We start from the raw sequence: 17,248 nt of genomic DNA, 5'->3' as shown, positions 1-17,248 counted from the left end.
GTTTCATGTTCAACTTTAATTAGATTCTCATGAGTTTTTATTTAGGTCAAGGAGTTTGTATTGTCCTTTGAAAAAAAAATCAACAACAAAACAGCAACAAAAACCAAGCAATGAATGGCAAATAGCTTATATCTGGGCCATATATTTTACATTCAAATTAGTTCAAACTATTGAATGATATGAAAAAAATGACAGTTTTACCCTGAAGACAAGTAAGTCTTTTCAAAACTGTTTTAGACTTCATAGTGCAGAGTCACATTTTATCACTGGATTTATCATTGCTAGAAATTTAAGCACACCTGGTCTTGGGATCTAACACCCTCCAACTTGTCAAACCTGGATCCAATTTTACAGTTAAACACTTCTGTAGATATTTATGTGGCATAATCTCAGTAGTCAGAACACTTATACGTTAGAAAACGGAAGGATGGGTAATTCTTTATATTGTTGGATCCATTGGATACTTCAGCAATTTTCAGTGAAAATAAGTAAATAAATGCATTTCCACCATATTGACCTCCTAATAGCCTGAGGTTTCTTCACCTTCACTTTTCTTCTTTTTCCTTCACTTTCTTGCTTGTGTCCTTTGGCATATTAGACCACTTGCCTTTCCTCCTACTCAGTGTTTTGCACCAACCAGTCAACATGATCACCTCTAGGAAGCTGCTGGTCTAAGTCAAGGTTTTCATTGTTTTGCTCATAAATGGCTCCTTACCTAAGGGTTAAGTTTCCCATGCACAGTCTATCAGTTCCCATTTAAATCAACAGCCACTTCAGCACATTAACAGCCCTCTTTCTCCCTTCTCAGCCATCACATTTCCCCCCTGTGCCAGTGTTGTCTAATCACTCCCCTCTGTAAATTGCTCAGCATATATTCCTCTGAGGGAAGTTATTACCACCCTACATTTTCACCAAGCATAGGACTCACAGAATCTGCACCCACAGTTCCATAGCATAGTTCTTAAATACATATACATAAACCAACATATACAGGCACTCATTTTTAAACATCTTTTCCTAATGCAGTCCTCTGTTCCATAGTCCATGCCAATTTCTCACTTTCCTTGCTTCATAACATTCACTTCAGGAGCTTTTCCTCTATTAGTCTGAGTCAATACTTTTTGCAACTGTATAGGCTCAAGGCTGATCCTGTATAAGCCTGCTGCTTCTCTCTGCTGTTGTGTCACTAGCAGGCACACTCATAATTCCTAGCCAGCATTTTCCACAACTGTAAGCATTTCCTTGTCCTTTGCAAAGGTATCTTCACTAAGATCACAGGTACAAAATGCAATTTATTTCACTACATTATTTTCTTGAACTACATGTTGAAGGTAGTCTCAGCAATCTTCCTAGCACAGGCCTGAATAATTATTTATTTGATATTCTAGATCGCCTACAAAATATTTGTTTGAGGCTTATCTCTAGTCATTTGTCTATGTAACTATTCACTCAGTGATTTAATAAGTGCATCCTTGTATATTCCCTCCATGTCAGAGAAAAGAGGCCTGAGGTATATTCTGTAATTCAAGTGCATGCACATTGTTAGATACTTGTCATCTCAATATAGTGGCACTGTTCTACATTTGAGGGAAATTCCACTGGTGTATTATTCGTATTCTTCTGCAGCAGTTTCAGACCTAGGTGTGTATTTCTTGTGCATCCCAGATAAAATAACCAGCACCCCAGCAGCAGCTTATTTCTGTGTGGGTATGGAGAGCCCAGACTGCTGTGTAAGCACACCTGTGCTTGTTACTTAGGAGGCCACTGGCAATTTTTATATTTCACTTTGCATTCTTCTTGGTGACATGCTTCAATTTAATCATTTCTGTTTTGTTCTTAACTTGCTGTGTACATGGAAGACGTGTGAGCACTCACCAAAACATGTTATTCTATAAACCACTGTATTTGAAGTCCTAGAGCAAATGTTGGAGTCGATTAAAAAGTCATAGGTCTATAGCTCTTTTCAATGATTTCTGAAATTCTCAGATATTGAAAAATGAAGCAACAATAATCTTACATTGGAAGGTAACAGTGACAATGAAGCCATTGGGTTCCAAACTGGGAAATAACGTTTTACTAAGTTCATAACTAGCAGAGAAAAGGGTAAAAGAATATGTTTTACTCACCCAAGGAGTTTGACTGAATGCGTTTTCCATTTGGAACCTGCTTTGTAGGAGTGTCTGTAGATCCCTTCTTTGTAAAGGAAAAAATCTTCATACACTTTCATTATAGCTAAAAGAAAAACAATAGGAAAAATAACACAGTCAGTAAATACTGCTTGTACTGTAGTTTGCTCCTTGGATTTTATCAGTGAGATTTTTGTGTGTGTGTGTGTTGGACTGTATAAATGTACTTTGTAATTAGAGTAATTACTAATTGCTCAGAAGTTCCCTACTGCGAGTAAATTAGGCAAAATATTGCAGCACCTGTCTCTCAAAGGTCTCTTGTCAAATTACTTGGCTTTCCCTGTCATGGGAACTCCCTATCATGGACTTATTCCAATACAGTAAGAAGAAATATCTCCTCTTGAAGGCTTACACAAGTTTTGTCAATTCCAATCGAATCCAGTCCAATATGACAGATCTCCTCAAGGTTCATGCATAAAATCCTCAGTTCTGACAAGCATCTGCGTAGTCAAGAAAAGTATTTAACAGTCGATGTTTATCCATGTATATAACATCCTGTGAAATATGGCAGAGTGCTGATTTGTATGGCTTTTCCTGAACCTCATATAGAGTTCATTAAGTACACTGGAATATCCTTATGGAAAAATGGATTTTCTATACCTATATTCATGCCGACTTTCAGTAGAAAGTATTGTAAAAAAGTGGAGCAAAAAACTGTGTGTCAATAACAACATAAGGCCAAAGAGCTGATGAACTGGAAATTTTGTGCAAGAGAATGAATATTACAATTTGCATTTTATAACTATTCATTATTTCAGAGGAATATCAGTTATTTGATTTTTAAGGAAATTATTTTGGCTTCTTTTCCAGTTTGTTCTGCCACCATAGTACCATTTGCTTTGTTACTTGGTGGGTTACAAGATCCAGAGACAAGAAAATATTTTCCAGACTTACATTACCTAATCAGAAGCATAAATACAAGCTTAACTCCAGCCTACATTTAGCTTATGATTTTAACACACAAACTGCCACACAACTTTGAAGATGAGAATTAAAGAAACCCCGTCCTAAAGTCTTGCGCCTTGGGATTTCAATAAAGTACTAGTTTCATTGACGATTTTAATGTGGTTGGAGCATTTATAACATGTGTGTCTGGTATAGATCTGAATCACCCAGTAAGTCGAGCTCATGCTGCAGTTTTTTCATCTGGAATGTTTTCAAATTACTTTCCCCTACCTGCATATTGTCATAAACTTGAAGGAAATTAACTGTCTTTATGACCTCTTGGCCTCTATCAAGTTGGCTGAAAACAAAATACTTTCACAAATTTTAGGGGGGAAGAAGATGGGAAGGCAAAAAACAGCTCAAAACATGACAAACCCACCTACCCATGAAACTTGGCTGAAAATATTCATTGCTAGTTAATTCACATCCAAAATGTATGCAGATAGCAACACAGTGAATTAGAAACCATGAAGATAAGTGGCAAGTCTTGGGGAGAATTATATCAGTTAAGTAAGAATAAATAAATAAATTAAATTGACTTAATGCTACAGCTTCTGCCAGAGCTGTCTGCAGAACCAGAGCTCACAGATACTGACAGCAACAGGCCAAGGGGAAAATAGCACAAGCTTTACTCTTGCTTTCTAGTTGCAAGGTCAGGACTCCACTAGAGTTTTCTGTAAAGGTTTACCTCTTCCCTCTGCCCCCAGGCTCACTAGTGTATAGATCTAGGAGTTTTAACTCCTCTGGATGTTCCTGTACCACTATATCAAGATCTATATGTTCAATTTCAGGAAACAACTTACTCTGTAGAGTACCTCTAAATCAAAAGCATGTTCTTGGCTCTTTGAAGAAACATCATACTTAAATTACTTTCACTGAAATGAAATAGAAATTTCTGAAGTGTGTTTCCAGAATGATTTAGTCTACATGAAAGAATTTCAGCTGCTTGTGTATTAAATCTACACATATGGTGTGTGTGTGCAGATATGTGTATAGTTGTATACATTCTTGTGTATATGTATATATACTTATCTGTACATATATACATACCAAGCAAGTTAATCAGGAACTAGGTACATGAAGTGTAGAGTAAACAGAGATGATAACTCAAAATCAAGCACTGAGATGTTTTTATTTACTCAGTGACAATGTTCTGATCTGGACTGTAACTTGGATGGGATGAGATGATCACACTACACCAACCAGCAGTGTACTATCCCACATCACAGATACTTTTTCATTTTGCAAAATGAATGGATTAATTATTAATGAATCAGAAGAGGCAGCAATTTTTAATATCTTACTGTAGCTTATGCATGAACTACGTGTCATGCTGAGCTGTCAGGTCCATGTATAAATACAGCAGATTATAAGATTTGTCCTACTATTGATACCTCTGCACAAAATTCTTAAATTAGAATCCATGTGTCTTAGACACGTGAAGATACAAACCCAAAATTTTGGTTGCTACCAGAAGAAAAAAAAGGGGGGAACACTGTACATTAATGTAGCTTAGTGCTTTCTCCAGATCTTTTTATTGTGGCAGCAAATCGGATACTCTTTTATTTCCAAAATCACGATAGCTGAAATTACAAGTTTTCAATACTTGTTAGGGTTGAAAACTTTATGTATTACCAACAATGTGTTCACTTTTCTTTTGGTTGAGACTGACTAATGTGATAGAAGAGAATGTCAGCACTGTAACTATTCAGAGCATTTCCATTAAAGAATGTTGTGGGTAGTATTTAAATGCCCATTTGAAAGTTTTCAAAGAATTAATAATCTTCACTGTGTTTATTTGAATACTGATTTTTTTAAAAACTTTTTCATCATTTGTACCTGAAACTGCTAATCACTCAGTTCCTGGACCACATCATCAAATAAAACAATTATGTTTGATGAGATAAATTGTCATTTAAACTTGAAAGCTGCATTGGAAAGTTTTTAATTACCTTTCTATGTCTACTGTTTCATAATTGCTGAAAATATACATATTATTCTTACTGCTAAATATGCACAAAAATCCAAGGATATTCATCATCAGAAAAGATCACTTTCTATGTCATTATCTTGAAAGATTCTCAAATGTTTTCCAGCTATTAAATATTACTTATTACATTAGATAAGATTAGCCATTAGCACTTTGTAAGTTCTTGAAGAATGACAGGTGAAGGAAAAATGGAAAATAATTTTCAGAAGCTGAGGAACACTTGCAGGGTGCTTTGAGGAAAAAAAGTGACAAATTACTGGATCATAACTGTGACTCAGTTAAGATTCTCATTACAGCAAAAAGAAAGTATGGAAAGCAATTTCACTCAGCAATAGACAGTCTCAGATATATGCTCTCCTTTAGATCTAATTTTCCACATAAACATTAGCTTTACCTCATACAGACACTTTCTCTGAAAAATCATTGACATACCAAAATCATATGAATTATTGAGTGGTTTAACGTATCAAATGGCTGAATCTAGATTACTTTATGTGGAATATTTAGTATGGACAGATTAATTTAGCAAACTGTGTGTACATATTTTAGGAATGCAATATTAGAGAGTGATCTGAAATTTTATCTTCAGGATCCCACTTTTAGCATGTTCTTAAAATCAATGGAAATACTGTGTTCACCAAATGCAGCATGGGAAAGAACATTTCCATTTAGCAAACAAAGTTGGGCAGAACATAGACTAATATTATTGATCTTGTTAAGGCTGAGCTTCAGATTGCAGCTGCCCACCTAACAAGCTTTAAGAAGTAACTTCAACACCATGATACACTGAAATGAATTATATCTAATAATGAAGATTTTAATAATGAATTGGAGGCTGTGATAATTCATTATATATTTGAGGTCAGTAGAAATGTAGAGGTCCCCTGGTTTTGCACTGGTCATCCATCCATGACGTGGACATCTTGCACAATGCCCTTTCCAAATCCTCAGATGATGTCAGCATCATTCATGGCTGCAACCAATCAAGCTAAACAACTAACTCTTCTCCCTCCCCTCACTCCCTGCTGAAGTCTCTTTATTGCACTAGGATTTGAGTCCTTTGTTGCAGGAGGGCTCCTTACACAACAAAAGTTACATAAATGCTGGAGTCTGTGCATATGCCTCTTTTATTAACTGTGGAATGTAACTTATGATTTCTAATACTTTGATACAAGATCATTGTACACTGATTATTTCAATAACAATATTAACATATTTCAAACTTACCATACCTTGCACTGGTCCTTTGTTCATGATTTCTTCCATTATATCGGTTTCCTGATGGGAGGGAAGCAGCAGCAGAGAAAGCAAGGGAAGAAAATACATTCTGTTAAATTACTTTAAAAACACATACTAATTTATCATTGTATACATATGTATATAGATGCATAAAAAATATGTCATTGTACTTGTATTTCTGCTACAGAACATTTGGTTTACCAAATGAGCAAAACCTTCAGAAACATGTTTAAGAATCACTAATACACAGTTCCAGCTGCATAATTTCTTATCTATTTCCTATAGAACCACAAAGCAACATCTCTTTGAAGAGATAACATAAAACAACAAAAAAAAATGTAGGAAATTTAAACCAATTCTGAAAAGACATAGGCAATAAAAATGAAAACTCACTCTATCACTCTTCAAGTAAAACAGACATATTTCCACATGCCAGATATTTTTTCCCAAAGGAAAAAACATAATGACAGGATGAGTGTACGGCATGAACTTACTTTTGAGGAGACCCTGTAGTGAGAGCCACAGCGGTATAGCCGATTGGATTCTTCTAAATCATTGGGGCATGGCCCATTTGTATAGTTTTGTCCATATTCGCTTGACACATAACAGTGATTTTCACCTGGTGGATCCAAGTGATGCTTCCAAAATGATGGATAACAAGCATAAGATACAACCCTGTTCAGTTTAAAAAATAATATAAAATAAAAAAGTTGATAAGAGTATTTTTAAACTTGTTTTATTTCAAGTTTTTAATTATTTTGCTACTGTAAGTTCACAGAAAGAATCATTCTTCAAACATATGAATATGTCTGACAGCTTCAACAGGAAGGTGTTTGCTTCATTTTGTATGTATGATGCTTATAATCAAGTTTCAGTTGCAGTAGTTCTCTCCCCGCCCTTCTCTAAATAGAGGTAGGATAGAAAATATGTCAGCACTGCCCTTTGTCACCTAGCACATTCACCTCATTAAGAATGCATGAATGCTCACACTGAATAAGATCAATAAATTACCAACTTTTTCAACAGTATCAATTTGTCAAAAGTGGTTTGTGAAATGTGCATATTTGCAGCAGAAAACTTTTAAGGGAAATGAATCATTTTCTAGTTTTATCTACATTTTCTACAGGAATTTTGCTGAGAAGCTACAGGTGCTTTTGTTTCTTTCAGCTAAAAAGTCTTAGAACTTACATTTTTCTCACAAAATAAAGAGAATATTTGCTCATATTTTCTTGTGAACTTTTGTTGACATAAAAAATCCTATATTAAATTTTTAAAGGTTTGGGTAAAAATAATTGGTCTGTTGGCAAATGAGTAAATTTTTTGGTTCTTCCAAAGAAAGGTCCAATGCTTAGTGGTTAATACCTAATTAATGCTTAATTAATAGAAACAACAAACCTCTGGAGTGAATGCACCTCCTTAAAAGGGAACTTTACTACCTGAAATACATGGGAGATAAGTACAAGTGAGAACACGACCTGAGAAGGTGTTAAGTACTGAACTTAAGTTAACGAACTATCTGACAGTAGAGAAGTATTAGGAAAAGCATTTGATTATGGGTTGGTAACTGGGTTGCCTTATCTTGATTCATGGGAAAAATAAAATTCTCTGGAGTGATGCTAACAGAAGGAACTTTGCCTAGTTTGAAGCACTGAAAAATGACAGAGAAAGTGTGAAACTCAGTAGGGATCAGAGTGGTGGGACTTATTGCGATTTTATAATTTTACTATTTTGCAATAATGTTTTATGCTTATAAAGCCAATGTGAGTATGATTAAGTAAGGTTGCTTTATCTGTAATCTTCCTTTTCCCATCACATTGTTCTTGACAGGGTTAAACTCAGACTGAAGTCAGAAAGTATAATTCCAGATAGAGAAATTCAAGGAAGCAGAAAAGTATAGGCTTGTGCCTGGAAGTGAACACAAACCAAAAGGACAAGCAGAAGTATAGAATCATAAACCATAGAATCAGAGAATGGCTTGGCTTGGAAGGGACTTTAAAGATCATCTAACTTCAACCCCTCTCCATGGGCAGGGGTGCTACCTACTAGATCAGGTTGCTGAGGTAAACTTAAATGGCTGGTAAGCATGTGGCATCCAGTGTTCAGAAAAGGTCAGTGACTATCCTGGGATGATCAGGCCACAGGGCTTCTTCTGTAGGTTTCTGGTTATTGACAGCTGGACCCTTTTGAGGAAACTGAAATGACAGACCGTGCTGTGATATAACAGCAGTATGTGTCTGCTCTCTGCAGCTCTTGAACACATCCTATCTACTTCTTAGAAAAGTATATCAAAACATTTTCCAAATGCTGAGTTTTTGATCACACATACAACAGTTAATTTTTTCATATTGCTCACTATAAATCTGCATTAATGCTTTGATTTCAAGGTTTTAGAGTTTAGTTATAGAAAATGACTCATTTTTAACAGTTTTAAATAAACTTGTATATTCTAGAAAGATTATGTTTTTTAAATATTAAGTCCAGTAATGATTGGACAGTTTCTATTGTTATGAAGATTTCAAAATCACAAATATCCATTTACTGCAAGAATCTTGGAGGAAATGTTCAATAGAAAATCTGTGAAATGAATTTATAGTTCTAACTCAATCAAAGACAAATCTTTGAACTGAAAAAAATTCTTCTGGATGACACTCCTCTAGCTGTAGACTTCAAAGACTCAAAGGTATTTAAGACTAATGCTGTCAGAGGAATGATAGTGGAAGAGCTACAATAAATCACCTGAGGTTTAAACCCATGCTAATTTTGGAGGTGAAAATCTGCAAAGTGCTAAATCAAAGGAGCTTTGAAGAACAGGTTAAGAACCCCCATTGCATCCACGAATGGAGAATGGTAATGAAAATAAGGGGTAGTTTCATGGAGAGGAAAGGAGAGGTTTTAATTCTTTACCTTGGCAATACATCAAAACCTTAATTATAATGAACTGCTTCTTCATACAGTAAATTTCTTTCTTTCAAGTAGCTTATCCTGATATATTCAGTCATTTTGACTGTCTGACTAACTGAACATCCTTTTTACTTGAATAAAGTGAAGCAAATAAAGCATAAATTTAAAATACGCTTACTAACAATATGAAACATTTAAGTAAAAGCACCCAGAATCTACCATTATTTTATATATTTTATGAGATTTTTGGGACTTTTTGGTTTTCTACATTATAGCACTATATGTTTCTAAAAAAATATACACGCTTCTATGATGTTGCCATGGAAGCATATCAGAAGGGCTCTTCTAAGGAACGGAATAAAGTAGCTCACTGAAACAGAATATTTTGAAATGTGTAGTCCTATGAAAAGGATATGTATTTTAGTAGCTCAACAATTATACTGAACTTAGTGAATCTGAAAAAGAATAAACTGCATTTCCATGCAGTTTGAGGCATAATTAGATTTGCTTGTGTTTACTTAATCATTAGGAATTTTAAAAGATGAGCACACTCATGCTTCAGCTACTCTGGCATTTTCCCATTAAGTCTTCGGTTATAGAGCAATTGACCCTGAGGAGTGTCTTTTTGCTTAGGAAATTGTTTCTGCCCAAACTAGACCAACACACTCAGGAGCTGCAGAAAACAGTAACTCTGCCTACAAAAAAAAAAAAAAAGAGAGACTGCCCATCTAAGGGCAATCAGGCTGTTATTGTTTAGGTCTTCAACCGACTTACTGGGAAGTCCTTTTAATTCCTTCTGAAATGGCTGAAGATAGTATGATTCCCCAGATTTTAACTGGGGAATGATAAGTATTTAAGCTACATGTACTACGTATGTACTACGATGTTGTTGTTTGTTTTAAAATGTATTATACTTTATTTCTTCCACTGGGTAGAAATAATACTTTGTTTTATATATATGTGTATGTTTTCATATATATATTTTTATAATGTTTATATAATGTATCTATATATGTAATTACTCTAGTCACCACTGATCATAGCATTCCAAGAGAAATACAGCATTGCTGCTGAGTGCAGTTAGGCCTGCAAAGCAGGTAAGGTGGGTAAACACAGCCCTTAGAGCACAATCCCTCATAAGCAGAGCAGAAGTGACTGCAACCCAGTGTAAGTATGCTTAGAAACACCATGGAAAAGAACAGACGACAAGTGCATTCATGAGATGGGGATCTTTTTCCCCCTTCTTTCAGTCTGATTGCCCCATTGGAGTTGTCACAGATTCTGCATGGATGGGTCTTACATTTATGGTAACGGAAATGAAGCAAATGATTAACTAGCATTCTCGATCTGTGTAGTATTCCAGACTTGACAACTCATTCTGAAATAGCAGTTACTTTTGAATTCTTTCACTAACTATAGTTTTTGCCATACATAATTTAACATAAAGATTGCCTTTAACTCCTTGCCAGAACATCTGTTTGTACATCCTGAAATATCAGTACAACATTAAACACTAAAAACCTTTAAGGGAAGTGAATCAGAGAAGTCCTTGCCATGAGTCATAGAAGAAAAACAGAAACAAATGTTAATGGGTTTAAGTGTACATATACATAAGCATATAAATAAATACTAGTACTAGGACCAAGCAACATCCATGGAGAAGCATCATAAGCCTGTGGTGTTCTCATAAATTCTTGGTGAATTCATCTAGTCATGTTTATGTGTTTAGCTTTATCAAAATATTTCCTTTTTTATTGCATACATATCTGAATTGAGAAATGAGGACATAGTTTAAAATATTAGATTATGTTAATAGCAAGTTGGCCAAACCTAATTACAATAACATCCCTATCAAACCCTGCAACCACTAGGAGCCCAAGCTATGAAACAGATCAGGTCCTGATTACAAGCAGTATTTGTATTCAAGTGTGTAACCATTTACTTCCTGAAAGTAAAATACTTCCTTCTCATTCATAAAGACTGTAAGCTTTAATTTCCATTACCAGATTAAAAAAAAAAAAAAAAAAAGAGCTTCCAAACCAAATTGATTCCTATGAAAATATGGCTTGTAATTGAGATGCCTAAAATTATTAATAATTAGATTTATTCTTTAATTAATGGGGGAAGACAGAGAGAGAGGGAGAGAGTTAGACAGTGATTCAGCTCCTCTTACAGCAGATTTCACTGTTAACTGGGTGCTCAGCCTTTCTGAAAGCTCTCCTCACTGAACTTTATGGAAGTCTTCCTTTGACTTCACTGGCAATAGTTTAGGCCAGCACTATATTTTCCTGAATATCTATCAAAAACTTGAGATAAGGACACTTCAGAAATCAGAAAGCCAGAAGCTTTAAAACAGCATTGAACACCTGCTGTGAAAGTTTACAAGCCCACACAGAAAATCAATGTGCTTTCTGCCTATTGCAAGCTATGGAGATAATGAAAAAAAAATTGATTGCAATACACTGGCTCATAAAATAAAAGTTACCTGAAAGTGTGAGGAAGCAAGCACCACTTAACCGGGCTCATTCAAAAAACACTTTGGAATTTATCCCATAAAATTCCAATTTTTCATAGTCAAAAGTAAAGTGTTGTGGGGTTTTAGCTATAAAAATGATTCAATCATCAGCATTAGTGGATTAAATTTTTTATTTTTTTTTCCAGGTAAATGTGATAGCATTTGCTCTTGGCCACTGTCAGAGACAGAAGATTGGACTAGAAGGACCCTTGCTTAGACCCAGCATAACCATTCTAGTGCTCTTCCAGCATCTGTTCTCACTCTTTCTATCTTTTCATTAAGGTGTTTATTTGTGGCTAGAATAGTTGGAGGAGGATTTGAAATATCATCTGAACTTGAGGAATAAAAATCAGGATTTAGAAATATTGTGTATAAAAATGGGTAAGTAGAGATATTTTCATGTTTGGTACTTTGATGGTGAAGCAAAAACTGGGGGTAAGCATGGGAGGCAGGCAAACTTCTGTAAGAGCAAAAAAGCTGTATGTGTAGGAGCTGGCTCCACAGGGATGAGAAAGCTAAGATTGGCTAAGAAGATGATCTTGGACTGCAGAAATTTCTTAGAGATCTAGATAGCCTTCAAAAGTTCTTGATGGTTCTCACCACAACTGCTCTGCAAATTGTCAAATTGTTTGCTCAGACAGTCAGCTGCAAGACCGGTAAATCAGATGAATGAGCTGCAAGTCATGTCTCAAGTGAATGAGCAATAATGCACATACGTTGAAATCTGGAGTATAGATATGGCTGGGTAGATAGCAAAATGCCTCATACAGCTTCAGCATGCCTTGCTTTCTTTATAGAAATAAATTAACTCTGGTATGCCTAAACTGCCTCTGAAGAGTGCTTTGTGTCACTAATCACACTGCTTCAGGTGAAAAAAGATAGAGTTTCTTGGTATAGGAAGAATCTTATTATTACGGGTTCATGGTGGTTATGCCCATACAGGGATAACAGTCAGGGGGAGCAGAAACCCAGGAGGCTGCAGGATTCCTGCATTCTTTAGGACTTTCCCTCTAAAAATAGCTATCTCCAACTGTTGTGGAGATAATACTGATTAAAATGAATCTTTTATCTTGTCTACACTACCAAATCTTGTGCTCCCATCCTTAACACGGTAGGCAAGCAAACAGTTCATTGAGAAAGAGTTATATTTACTCTGTAAAGAGCATGAGCTACAGATTAAAAGGAGCCTGCTCTTCTAGATATAGAAAAGAGTTACTTAAAATATAAAGCTATAACTTTCATTTCTTCATGAATGAAACCTTTGCCTAAATGAGGTGCTGAGAGGCCTTTACCAGGGTGGAATCCATTACTTCCCACTGTAATCACCTACCTAAAGGGCTTGCCACTCAAAACTAGTCAAAACTAGTTTAATGTTGAAGCCCTGAGATCTTTGTCAGATCAAAAATAGTTCACCTGTTTAATGCATTTGAAGACAAGCAGAATGATCACTTTGTATTCTTAGTGACTGTGTGAATGACAGTGCTTCGGTCTTCACCTAGATCCCCATGCTGCCATGACAACTATGACGTCTGATGCAGCACATCTGACATTTTCCTGATCTTTTCATGGTTTGTTTGTTTGTTTTTAAACTAAAATTAAAAGTTGACAGACAGCAGACCTGAGATCTCTCTATCTACAGGTATGAGCTACATCAAAGACAGAATAAAGGGTGAGAGCGTATGAAAGTGAGGGGAAGTAGATTATGGTATGGAACAGGAAGCACAAAAAAATAATTTTTACAATGTGAGAAACAGCTGAATTTAATTATAGAGTATATAACATCTGGTTATTGCAAATCCTCCTAGAAGCCATTTCCAGGCACACGAAGGTCAAGGACTTGACTGGGAACAGACGGCACAGACTTACCAGAGCAAATCATGCCTCACCATGATGAGGTGGTGAGATCAAATTGCTAGCTCCATGGAGAATAAGAAAAACAGATGATGTAATTTACCTTGACTTTAGCAACCTTTTCAGTGTTTTCTAGCTGAACTGGAGAGAGAGGGACTGGATGAGTTGCTTACAATTTCAATAAGTGAACTGGGCTGCCATGATAAAAGGTTGACTGTTAAAGTGACTGGTAGCTCTTTACTAGTGACATTCCTCAGGAGTCAACATTGTGTCATCTATATTAAAAGCCTTAACAGTGGGACATAATGAATGCTCAGTAAACTTGTGGAGGATGCCAAATTAGTGGTGAGTGGTCAGTATGCTGGAAAGTAGGGCAGGGCTGCCATTCACAGGGACATTGACAGTTTGGAGAAATGAGCTGACAGAAACCTCATAAGGTTCAGCAAAGACTGAAGCCACATCCTACCACTGAGCCAGAACTGTGCATGCAGCAGTACAGGCAGGGAACCACCTCTATAGAAAGCAGTTTTACAGGAAAGTACCTGGGGTATTGATGGGCAGTAAGTTGAACCTAGGTTAGCAGTGGGCCCTCCTGATAAAGGTGGACCCACAATACTGATTTTGATCTTGCTAAGCAAGAGCATTGCCAAGACATAGTGAAAAGTGGTTATCCCCCTCAAACTGTTACTTGTAAGGTTACATCTAGAGTACTGTGTTCTTTTATGGCATCCCCAGTAAAGACATTGACAAGCTGGTCAAGTCCAGTGGAGAACCACAAAGGTGCTTAAGGGGCTGAAGCGTCTGTTATACAAGGAGAGGCTGAGGGAGCTGAATTTGTTCAGCCTGGAGTAGAGAAGGTTAAAAGGTATTCTAAGTATTGTCTTCAGCTACGTAAGGAGAGGCCACAGAAGAGACAGAACAAGACTCAAGAGGTACAGTGAAAAGATGAAAGGCATCGATCACAAGTTTTACTAAAAAGATGCAGATTAGATAAAAGAAGAAAGTTCTTTACTGCAAGAATGATCAAACACAGAGACACATTGCAGGAAAGGCTGTGGAACCCCCATCCTTGGAGATACTCAAGACATGACAGGGGACATGGCCCTGAGCAACCTAATCTAATTTCAGAGTTAGTCAGGAGCAGGACAGGGGACTAGGTGACCTCCAAAAGTTCATTTCAACCTAAGTCATTCTGTAATTCTATAAATTGCTCCATGTCACTTCAAAAAGCTTCTAACTGTTCATGTAGAGTTTGAGGGTTATTAATTTTGCTGAGTCCAACTCGAAGATAGAAAAATTCAGGTACAGTCCTTGCTACGGTGTTACATTCTGAAACAATCTTGATACAGTATGATTACAATTTGTTTTATATAAAGAAAACGTCTGAATCTTTTAAATATTCAAAATATTGTCTTTTGCAACTGGTTGCTTTCTCAAGGTCGTTTAACATGAAAAGCCTGTATCTCTATAACTATAGAAGTTTTGAGTGCATTTATGGTATTTTCCTAGACATAAAAAATCTTTTCTTGCTTTTTTTGCTGTTAGAGAAGTTACCTTTTTTCTCCATAGTATTATAACTAATGACAACATCCAGATATAATGAGCCTTGAAGAGGAGATGGGTATTTTAAGAGTTTTCTCAGCAAGAGCTCCTATCTTTCTAATTCAAAATAGTCTTCATTTATCTCTTTGGGAATGATTCATAGCTCCTGGGCTTCAATAAGGTGTTTTAAAGAAGGTGTAAACCAGAGAAAGTGATTGTCCTGATGAGGTGACACAGGTAATCTGACCTAAGACAGAGCTAAATGTTTCTGTCTTGAAAGGTCAGAAATCATCATTATCACACATGTAAATTAAGTGACTGGGTCAAGTTCAGATAAACTAAACAGATAAAATATTTACCCATGTGTTTTCAGATATCTCCAAGCACCATCAATACTTCCACCATTACATCCATGCTGATTCTTGGTATCACAAGAAATCAAGTTCTGAACAGAAAGGTTGTCTGTGATCTGACCATCAGAATGAATTGCTATTCTATCTGCTGCAACACCTGTTTTGAAAGAAATTTTGTGTTATTAGAAACAAATAATTACTCACTGCTTTTTACTAGTTATTGTGAAAGAGTGACTGAAATTATAACATCAGTATTTTCTGTCTGTAGACATTTTTGCAAAAGAATTTGGATATTATCTGTCAGAATCTTAAGAGAGTTGTGAAACTGCAAAGCACCATGAGCAACTTCACTGTAATTTTGTAAATCCATAGATTTACCAAATATCATCAAAACTTAAATATAAGCATCAGATGAGACCTTTAGATAATATAGTCTGATAATCTCTATGTCTGTACATGAATATTCATCTACATTCACATTCATCTATCTTCAGCAGAAGATACAAATACTCCCCACATCTCTTAAGCTGAATTTCCAAGTCCCTCTTTCTTTTTTACCTTTTCTTCCTTTAGGACTATTCAAGACTGAAAATATGTATTGGTTTTTTTGGAAAGAATATTTGGAATTGCTCATATTAATGTATAAGTATGGGATTCACACAAAACTACTTCTGAGATAGTCACCTTAGATGTCTGAACTAGATCAGGCAGTCATGATTCTAAGTATTTACATATTTATTCAGAGGTTTAAAGGCAGATTAATTAACTAAATTATAAGTGAAATCAAATGACTTCTTTGTAATGTTGTGATTTAAAGAAGAAGAAACCTTCACCCATGAGGACCCACTGGCCAGATCAAGTAATAAGGATTTATTTAATATTTTTTTCTCTATCTTTAGATATCTTAATAGGTACTGAGATTTGTTGCAGCACGAGATAAATGAACATAACTGATCAGTATATTTTATTTGGGAAAAATGACACAAATACTCATGTCCATTTGTCATAAAACCAGAGGTTGTAACACATGATTTTATTACTGACATATTTTTATATATAAACCTTGAAAATAATTTCTTCCACAAATATCTGACCAATTTCAGGGTTTTCTTCTCATAAAATCAAAAAGATTGCACCTAATGTACTTGAATAGCAAGGGTTAGGCAATGGCAAATGCACAGATATGAAAAAAAAATATAATAATGACTTCCTGTTTTAAGCATTCAAGTCAAGCATGCAGTTGTGCAAGCAAAGAATGCAGATTTGTTTAAAGTTACTCCACCATTTATGATAAACTTTACTAGTCAATTCATTTGCTACTTTCTGTCATCAAAAATTTTCATACGATACAGAAACTTATGAAAAGCAAAGAAAAATCTCTACCGCTTTTATTGGTTTCTTTGTCTTTGGGACATCTTAGAGGGAGAGGTGTAGCAATTTTAAACATTACTATTTGCTGATAAAAAGTTAACAAAGTGGAAATTTTCATTGCTAAATGAAATTACTTCATTACTAATCACTGTACATTTTCATTACACATGTAACCTAGAATTATATTTTTAAATGGAGGTAAAAACATGAATATTACTTGCAGTTGAAAAAGCCCAGGATGCTCCACAATTTCGTTGATCCAAAGGATCATGAATCCACTCGGGCCATGCATAAGTGGCTGCAAAAAACTCAGGAAATTTTTCTTCCGGAGGTGAACTTCCCTAAAACAAAATGT

General features: G+C 35.6%; 1 protein-coding gene across 1 annotated transcript in view; it reads right to left on the bottom strand.

Annotated features, from left to right (window-relative positions):
- The window catches only part of TINAG (tubulointerstitial nephritis antigen), a 44,547-nt gene that overhangs the window by 14,533 nt on the left and 12,766 nt on the right, over positions 1-17,248 (bottom strand). The window contains exons 5-9 of the mRNA XM_035543023.2: positions 17,111-17,234; positions 15,529-15,679; positions 6,855-7,035; positions 6,354-6,399; positions 2,127-2,232 (exon numbers count right to left, since the gene is read on the bottom strand). Of these exons, the coding sequence (XP_035398916.1) occupies positions 2,127-2,232; positions 6,354-6,399; positions 6,855-7,035; positions 15,529-15,679; positions 17,111-17,234 (608 nt within the window). The remainder of the gene's footprint in view (positions 1-2,126; positions 2,233-6,353; positions 6,400-6,854; positions 7,036-15,528; positions 15,680-17,110; positions 17,235-17,248) is intronic.

Source organism: Cygnus atratus, chromosome 3, assembly GCF_013377495.2.
Source record: "Cygnus atratus isolate AKBS03 ecotype Queensland, Australia chromosome 3, CAtr_DNAZoo_HiC_assembly, whole genome shotgun sequence".
Lineage (NCBI taxonomy): Eukaryota > Metazoa > Chordata > Aves > Anseriformes > Anatidae > Cygnus > Cygnus atratus.
This window is presented reverse-complemented; position numbering and strand designations above follow the sequence as displayed.